We start from the raw sequence: 9,638 nt of genomic DNA, 5'->3' as shown, positions 1-9,638 counted from the left end.
ACATATCCCAAGTGTGTGCCCTCTAATCTATCCATGAGCCATGCTGGGCACTTAGCCAATTCTCCATGTGGCTAAAGCATGACCCATTCATCCCCAATGATCATCATGTTCCTCCCTTGTCATGGGCCTTTGCACCTTCTATCATAAGGTCACAAACAACCCCAACAAGTCCTGCAACAGTCAACAATCCTTGCTTCTCCATACAAGGTCTCATCATAGTCATCCATGGTAAGATCCTCCCTAGCATTGGCAAATTGATTTTGCCCTTCCCTACATACGGTCCATCTACCAAATGCTCAAGTGAAACACAAGTATCAATATTTACTTCTTCATCACCATGAGGCTCCTTCATGTGAGTATCCTCATCCATCCATGTCTGCAAACTGCACGATCCTGGTCCAACTTGATCAATCTCAAGTTCATCCTCCATTGTTGTCACATCTGCAATATCCTTGGTCATCACAGCTTCCTCTTCCTTGTCAGCACAATCCGCAACTTCATCCTACTCCATTGTCCAACCAACTTGAAGAAGTTCGTCTTCAACATTCTTTTCCAAGACTTCAAGTTTATCTCGAATTTGGGGGTTCTCTTCTTTCATACGCTTCAACCTGTATAAGGTAAGCAAGAGCTTCCCTTCGCATTCTTCCAAACCTACCATGCCTTGTCGTTTAGCTTGGCCCAAGCACTAAGCTTCACCTCTGCTAAACCTGTTTCACCATTCACCTGAATCACCCTGATATTCCACCTGTCACCTGCAAAACTTGAACTTCTTGCCAAGTCTTCGGTCTTCATAGAATCAGCTCCTTGATTCAGTTCACCAGCTCTGATACCACTTGTGACGTCCCTACACCTGCGGTAGTCTTTCGACCGCTTATAGCGAGGTGCGGCACTACCAATCATTTTCTTTTCACCAATACTTACGATTGTAGACTACACATAACATTCCATACTTAGTTTTATTTTCTTTACCAGATATTATTATGTTTCCTTTATACAAGTGAAAGCCCATAACATTCACATAAGCAGCATTATACAAGAGAAATGCACAACAGTATAAAGGGAGGGGCAACTCCCTGCAATATGAGTCTGCCCGAATCAATATATTATACAGTCTTCACTTTTACAAAGTACAAGTTAAATCTTGGGAAACCCCAAATTTACAATTAGCCAATTTTCACAACTTTGGCAAACTCGGTTGCCCAGCTCGTCGGCACCTCCGCACGGTCGCCGCACGACTCACCAACCCTTCGTTCACCTTGTCGCATGATTGTGTTGTTTGCCCAACTTAGGCGAGCCTCGTCGTAACCAAGTCGCCACACATGGGCGCCTCTGCACGAGTCACACCTCTGTTCACAATCTCAACACTTCACTGTTTCCACCGTTTTGTCGTGCACGGCGTGCCCTCACTCGGTCACTCGTCCGCATGATTCTTCGTTTCAGCGTGCACGGCGCGCCCTCGCCCGGCTGCCCGTCTGCACGTCCACCAGTTCACCCGTTCACCGAACTCATCCACCTGAACTCGTTCACCCGAGTCGCCACACAACTTCACCCGGGTCGCCACACGACTTCACCCGATTCGCCTGAACGACCTCACCCGGGTCGCCACACGACTTCACCTGGGTCACCCAAATGACCTCACTCAGCTTGCTCGAACGACTTCAACTGGCTCGCCCAAAGACCTCACCCGGCTCGCCCAAACAACCTCAGCCGATTCGCCCGAACGACCTTGCCCGAGTTTCGTGCTCGACGACCTCGCCTGAGTTCTGCCTGAACGACCTCGCCCAAGTTCTGCCTGAACAACCTCGCCCGAGTTCTGCCCGACGACCTCGCCCGAGTTTTCTGAACGACTTTCCTGAACGACTTCCTGAACGACTTTTCTGAACGACTTTCTTGAACGACTTTCTTGAACGAGTTTTACACCCGAGTTCCGCCCATTGTGCGGGGTCATCCACGCATTGCAGAACTCCTTGTTCGAACTCGTGTTGATCGAATGATGGTCGTTTGCCTCCAAACGCCCTCCAATATATACAGGCGGGTGGCGGGTTGTGTCACCCGGCCGACCCACACCAAATGCCCAGCCGACTCGTTCATAATGCGAACTCTCGCCCATGAGGTAGGTCGGCTCGCCCAACTCGTGGGACCGCCCCCTCATCGCTCGCCCAACACCTTATAAACTCGTTCAAGGTTCGTTTCTTTTCATATTTCGCACGTCCTTCGCATGGTGGAGTCGCCCTACCCATCGCACGGACCACAGGTCCTAACACGTCGGATGTCAGTCTGTCATTACAGTGCCGAGAGAACACATTTTCCTCCGAAAATCTGTCCAATCTGTCATCTGTCATTTCAGAAAACAGAGAGGGTGAACATATTTGCTTCCCATATACCCCTCTACCCAATTCATCGAATCATGAATGTGATTCATAAAATCTATATATGTATGTGATTTTTTAAAATGGTATATTGTAATATTTAATTATTTAAAAAATATATATTTTGATTGGTATGTTTATTTGAGAATTTTAATTTATTTTTAAGTTAGCCATGTTTTTATAATTAATTTATTTTAAATAAATTAATTAATTAAGGAAAATTTCATATCAATATGTGTCATATTGATAAGCCAAGGTATTGGCTTATGTATTGTAAAAACAATTATTTACAAGGAGTGAATTTCTATAGTAAAGTGAAAGTCAATTTATATGATTAAGAAGATTTTTTTCATATTTCCTAATATATATGTTTGAGTCATATATTAATTCTTTTTATTTAAAATAATAATAATAATTTACAAGAAAATTATAATTTAGTTAATTTTTATGTTTTTTTTTTTTAATCAAATTAATAGAGATGCACATAAGATGAATGTTTTAATGCTAATCATAAATTGATACTTATAAACATTTACTAATCATTTAATTTATATCATTATAATAACATAAATTATATTAATAAACATATTAAACAATAATAAAACATTAAAAAATTTAAAGTATTATAATATAAAAAAATTTATTTTTATAACATTACAAAAATGGAAAACATTAAATATTTTATCTTAATATATTTTAAATATATCCCTATTTTAAAATATTTATTATAATATCAACATCTTAACCGATAAAGATAACCAATAAAGATATAATAGTTAGAAACCTTTTTTAAAAAATCGCATTTGTTTTCCCAGAGACTCACTTATTCTGTATTCAATGTAATTTTCCATCGAGATTAAGAGCAAACATGATCGTACACATTTTATAACTAATATTTAGTAAATAAAATATGAATTTTTTAAATGTGAAAAATAAAAACCATGCCTCACCATTTTATATTTTTACAATAACATTGATATCAACTATATTTCCATAAAACACTTATTCACGCACGATAAGGCGGTGCTTTGAATCAAAATATCTTCTCAATAACCACCTTTTCGCTGAGCCCATTCTATGATAATGATACCATAATGCCAGAGACATTGTCGGATTTTCACCTCGGCTCCAGAGGGCCGGATGTAGGGTCGGCAGCTACAGAGTGAACTTTACTACGTTTCAATTTGTGAGGGCCGCCGGCGTTATCCAGATCTACGAAAGCAGGCTGTGTGGGCGAAGGAAGATGTTCGGTCTCACTTGTCAGCATCGCCACCACCCGGAACATCGAAGGCCGCAACGCAGCAGCTGCTTGCGTGCACAGAAGACCAATTTTAATCACTCTAATCCCTTCCTCCGATGAATAACTGCCCTCCAATGTGGGATCCACAATTTCTAAAGCTCTATCTGTTGCATATAGTCTCCATGTCTGCTTCGTCAATATCAACAAAAACATAAAAACTTTAGTGAGCAAGGGATGCCATGCTATAAAGAATTGAGAATTGAAACTCGAAAGATGACATCGACATAAACCATACTCCTTCGATGAGAAACTCCATGTCTTCAGACGAACTACGATTCTTTCTTCCGCTGATAATCTCAAGTAGAAGCACTCCAAAGCTGAATACATCGGCTTTCTCTGTCAGCTGTCCGCGTAACGCGTATTCAGGGGCCATGTAACCTCTGCACAGTGTCGTACGCAATCAAATTTCCATAACTGACTCACTTCAAAATAATATGATCTATATTGAGATAGGATTAGATTATTGAGGCAATGTCTGAATCATGTTTTTATGGTGGAAATGGATTCAGCACCATCAAAAACATCTAAGGCACTTAAAATCTTAAAGTTTAACAACTTTAACTTGGATTTACAAAAATCTCTGCCATATTTTCTCAAAATATAGCAAGAATTTCCATAACTTTCAGGGAAAAAAACAATCTGATTAGACTACCACTATTTAGATATGACAGTTTTGTTTCATGTACTGTAATTAATTAATGGCTTTGTCTCCCTGGCCCACACACTTACCTAGAAAGGTTTTTTGGTTTCAATCTACAGAATTTTTTCTTCAAAAAAACTGATTATAGGAGAGTCTGAATTGCTTTTTATAGTGGAAATGGATTCAAGAAAATCAGAGATCTCTGGGCATCCAAAATTTTGAAAGTTAAAGGTAAGATTTCCCAAAATTTCTGCTAGGATTCCAAGAAAATCATCCCAGAATTTCCACTATTTTATCTGAGCTAACTAATGTCCAAAATAAACTCCTCTTTTATTAAAACAATTAATTGAAAACTAAGAAAATTTTATTGACCAAATAAATTAATTTTCCGTACTTTTTCCAAAAAAAAATTATTCAATTTCATTTTTTTTCCATCTCACTAAATCTCATTGAAATTTTACATATTAAATCTCATTGAAATTTTATATATTAAATCTCATTAAAAAGGGCAAAATTTATATGAGTTTCCATTCTTCAATTTTCCTATTCTTACAATGTTCCTGCAACTCGAGTGCTGACGTGGCTCTGATCTTCTGCAAAGAATCTGGCTAACCCAAAGTCTGCTATTTTGGGTTTATGTTTATCATCTAGTAAAATATTGCTGGCTTTAATGTCTCTGTGGATGACCCGAATCTGAGATTCCTCATGAAGATAGGCCAGACCACGTGCAGTGCCAACTATGATTTCGTATCTCTCTTTCCAGTCAAGCAAATGGCGTTTTGTTGCATCTGCAACGCACCAGACATCATAAATATATTACCTGAAGATAAATATAAAATAAAGGAATCCAAAAACCATGCAGGAGTTAAGAACGAGTAGATACCGAATAGAAACTTGTCAAGGCTACTGTTCTCGAGGTATTCGTACACTAGTAGCCTTTCTGAGCCTTCAACTGCGCAACCAAGCAATTTCACTAGATTCCTGTGTTGAACACGACTGATCAGATTCGCTTCATTCAGAAATTCAGCATCTGCATGTCTTGTACCCATATAGAGCCGTTTAACTGCAACCGCCCTGCCATCTGGGAGAACCCCCTGCAGATCGACAAACGTCAAAATCTATTTTTTATTTCTTGAATTTTACTAGGTGCTGCTATTTCCGAATATCTAATTTATTTAATTGAAAGAGATATTAAGCTCTCACCTTATAGACGGATCCAAAACCTCCGTCTCCAAGTTTGTTCTCTAGATTGAAATTGGAGGTAGCCTCTCTCAGAATGTCGTACTTGAAAATGAGCTCTGGATTGGCTATCCTCGGCCCTAGGATAGAATTCTCTTCCCCACCTGCGAAAACAATTACAAGGTGTTTATTTATGTTGCACACAACGTAATCAGAAGCGTCTTAGATCCTTAACAATGAATAAGTTAGCTGCAATTTCAGGACCTCGGGTTCGATAAATCTCCTCCGGACGTTTCAGAAGAGAGCAAATATTCCACTTCCAAAGAATTATGACAGCAATTAATATAATCGTAGCGGCTACTACACCCAGACTTATAACGAAGACGCTAGGTTTCTTCCCTGCTGCATATTTACAAAAAAGTGTCAGTAACCAGTAATCTATGTTTTAGTTAAGCAGAAACAAATGAAATCCTACAAAACCCGTGTATTCCTCCACAAAACAAAATTACCAGAGGACGCGGGAGGACTTTCCCCTGTTGGCAGCGATGGTGGCGGCGATAGAACGGTAGCGTTGAAAAATTCATAGACCTCGTAACGCAAGTAGCAGTTGTGAGAACCGAATTGTGCCCCGAGAGCTCCACTTTGGCAAGCAAATATATTTTCTACGGCAAAAGTCAGGCACGATCCGCAGCCTGTGCTGGACAGATCTCTCCAACACTGTGCTAAGCTGTATATAGTCTGCGATATATTACCAGGCGCAGCGACTGAATCTGCAGCGAAAAGTTTGGGGCTCTGTTGAGCATTAGCGGTACTATTTGAGAGCAAGGCTCTCACAGCAGTTGTGAACTGCTCTGGCTGACTGCTGTTCCCAGTGTTACAGAGAATAAAAATTGGTGTCTCCTTCGTGCTCTCATTATCGTTGTAAAAATTATGATCATCGTAACGCAAGAAGCAGCCGTCTAGTTGAATCAATCCAGAAGTGTTTTGACAAACCTGAACAAGATTTGCTTTAGCCATGGATGCGCACTGTCTGCAATCCGAAGAATCCAAATCTCCCCTGCACTGGACAAGCCCGTAAACAGTACTATTGCTGTTTGCCCCCTGAGCAACAATACTAGAGGTATTGAATCCGGTGGCATAAACATTGTTCACCAGTAAATCTAAAACCTTGTTTAGATTAACCTGAAACGCGCTCCCGTTTTTATATGTATAATTGCCGCTCTCCCCACAATTGTTCCAAACGGTAGAAGTCTCTGGGTCAGCTGCTGCGAAGCGTATACTTGTACATAGACAGAGGATAATTAAAATGCTTCCCGTTAAGTGTTTCATCGCCATCGCCAAACCCAGCTTCTTCGTGCCCTGCCTCGGTTTGAGCTGACAGAATGGCATAGTTGGAGGTGCTCCTGTAATCAAATGCGTTTGTAAAGTTCAAAGTGTACATTTATCAATTCTGGACACAGCCGTCCCAAAGGGGTTTTCTACGTGCAGAATACGGCAAGGTGTAGGATATTCTAATTTACATAGGAAATGTAGTACAATCAGATTGTGGTTCAGATTAGTATATTGCATTTTCCTATGGTATATTTATATTTCATTTTCATTTAGTTATTTCAACCACATAAGCGACTAATTTTTTTTTGTTTTTCAGAGAAAAAAACGATTCCTTTCATTTCTTTCCAACTCACTGCGACTCTTGACGTGGTGGTCGCGTTGGTACATGTTGCAATAAAGTATTCCACAATATAAATTTCTATTTCATTAATTTATTTGTTACAGTAAATGTACTCCCAATTCATGGATTTACTGCTTTTTGGAGCTATAAGTCACAATGGCTGTTCTTTGTGCCTTTATTCTTGTACCTTTATTCTTGTGCCTTATTAGTTTCGAGATCGATCTCCGGGTTCGCCATTTGAGAACTTCACTTCCGTGGAGTTGTAATATGTGCGTGTTTTAAAAATATTTACATATTAATTTGCAAAATAATGAAAGTGAATTGAGAAATTTCAGAATTTTGGGTGTTTTGGAGTTCTTAATGATGTTGAATTTATTTTTACTTTCAAAATTATGATTTAAGCACTCTAACACTTTAATTTTTCAATTATCGAAAAAATACGGTCCATACTAATTACTAATTTTGGATTTGTAGAATAAGTAGACACCGTGCTTACCCTGAGCTCTGAGATGTTTGAGAGTTGTCCTCGATAATTAGTTAAACGGAATAATGAACATGGATTTAGATGTTCTTTTCTAATTGGTGAAATTTCTAACACAATGACGACATCCATAGAGGGTTAAAATAATAATTGTTCGAGTGTGTCACAGTGAGATGGATAGAGAATGAGAAATTTAATGTTCATAACTTTAGTTTAGGTAAAAAAATGTTTTAGTTTGATAAATTAATGTGAAAGGAGCAAAATCGTATGAATTAATTGAATCTTTCCGACTCATTTCAGTTGAATGTTTCGCGTACCTAAGCTCTAAAAAAAAATTGGACCATCTTGATGTCTACAAAATCATTTGTAATACAATGAGTTAGGTGGATAGTCTTGCTTATTATTTTAAGGTTTTAATAAATTGTTAAATTAATTCATTATTATATGTGTTATATGTGTGAGTAACGTTTAAGGAAGAAAATTGTGTAATCAAATAATATTGTAAGAATAATGGGATGAATTATGTGGCTTTGTTATATGATCTTAATCAAGAAGAAAACATGTCAAAGAAAATTATGAAATTGAAACATTTTTTATAAGAAGATATTCGAAATTATAATTTCGAATTAGGTAATTTTTGTGAGAGAACCTCAAAGTTGTGTGGAAGACCAAGAAATAGTAAAAAGAGTCTGGTTGACGACATGATTTAGTGGAAATGCCATGACAAATGCATAAGTGACAAGAATCTCAAGGACATACTCAAACTTGGTTGTTTGATTTCAAAGTCTTCACTCAGATGACTTTTTAATAGAAATTGGTTGGTGGAATATGAACAGTGCTATAGTGAAAAAGGAATATTTTCTCGAGTGGCAAATTGAGATATGGAATCCTTAGATGCCAATGCATATAGGTGAGACTCAAAGATGGAATGATCAAGATAATTCTTGTTGTGAAGCATGTGTTAAGTTTGGCATGAAATTTTCTCTTCACAAGATGAGTTTTAGATGTGAGAATGGAGGTGATATTCATTAAGGATACATACATATTGACTCACAAAGCATTGATCTTGACTAAACTTGTGAGGTTTGGTACCCTTAGAAGACATGATGTAGTTACATGTTGTAGATAGTGGATCAACATCAAAGAGTGTCAATGGTAGAAGGAAGGAGGATTAATGGTGTGAACTATGGATCACAAGCTACTCATGACCTTCTTCAAAATAGAAATTAAAGTTGAAAAGGAAACCGTATTTTTCATCGGTATTCTGAGAGGTTAAGTGGTAGTTAGTTTGGTCCATTTAAATGTATGTAGGCCACTTAGTGGAGACTTTCAGTGGTAGTTAGCTTGGTCGATTTAAATGTATGTAGGCCACTTAGTGGAGACTTTCCATTAGTGGGAAAGTAAACAGAGTTGTTCAAATACAAATATGAAAATTTTCTAGAAGTGAAGTACTACACCTAAACATTATAATTTTTTTACCGGAGAATGAAATGGAACCATTAAAGAGAAGTATAATAGACTAAGGACAAATATAAGATTTAGAAAAAGGATTGTGCACAACAAAGGTAGAGATTATTGGTGAGTGACCCATTGTTGTCCTAGTGATGCTACTCCATTAACATTTAAATTATGTGGTAGTTAATCAATAACTATCTCCCATTGAGAAGAGTATAATTTTGAGGTACATGTGTGTATGCTCGAAGAGAATGTTGGCTATCCAAATATCCATAGGATTTCCTATATATGTAGTTTGACTAGGATTGTAACAAATTTCTTATATTTGGAGAAGCTCAATCTATAAATGTCAATCAACCCAAGGATGTTATTACACTCGAAATGGAAGATGTCGTATAAAATAATTAATTGCTTTGGAAAGTTTCTAAAATTGCATATAATAGTGGAGATTAGTGAGAGATTGTTACTCAACTTTTATACTTCCAATAACATTGCAAATGATTTTTGGAAGGAAATTAGCTTAATGTAGGGGAAACATATGG

General features: G+C 37.9%; 1 protein-coding gene across 1 annotated transcript; it reads right to left on the bottom strand.

The window, feature by feature from the left end:
- Positions 1-3,486: 3,486 nt before the first annotated feature.
- Positions 3,487-6,946, bottom strand: LOC149237195 (cysteine-rich receptor-like protein kinase 2). The gene is made up of 7 exons (XM_089369195.1): positions 5,998-6,946; positions 5,753-5,890; positions 5,513-5,652; positions 5,193-5,403; positions 4,863-5,097; positions 3,905-4,049; positions 3,487-3,795 (listed from the first exon to the last, which is right to left on the bottom strand). Exons 1-7 carry the CDS (start codon positions 6,875-6,877, stop codon positions 3,487-3,489), a joined length of 2,058 nt encoding a protein of 685 aa, XP_089225321.1. The 5' UTR covers positions 6,878-6,946.
- Positions 6,947-9,638: the final 2,692 nt, after the last annotated feature.

Source organism: Pinus tabuliformis, chromosome 8 (genome assembly GCF_031772625.1).
Source record: "Pinus tabuliformis cultivar Carrire ecotype Pingquan chromosome 8, CPIR1, whole genome shotgun sequence".
NCBI lineage: Eukaryota > Viridiplantae > Streptophyta > Pinopsida > Pinales > Pinaceae > Pinus > Pinus tabuliformis.
The sequence above is the reverse complement of the archived record's forward strand: the minus strand, read 5'-3'. Positions and strand labels throughout refer to the sequence as shown.

What these genes read in the sequence shown, in the direction of transcription:
- LOC149237195 (XM_089369195.1), bottom strand. Translation starts at nt 6,877, where the DNA reads ATGCCATTCTGTCAGCTCAAACCGAGGCAGGGCACGAAGAAGCTGGGT. An exon ending in AAGTCCTCCCGCGTCCTCTG is followed by an intron (nt 5,891 to 5,997) that starts GTAATTTTGTTT and finishes GTAAATATGCAG; the next exon opens with CAGGGAAGAAACCTAGCGTC. An exon ending in TGGAGTTTCTCATCGAAGGA is followed by an intron (nt 3,796 to 3,904) that starts GTATGGTTTATG and finishes TTGACGAAGCAG; the next exon opens with ACATGGAGACTATATGCAAC.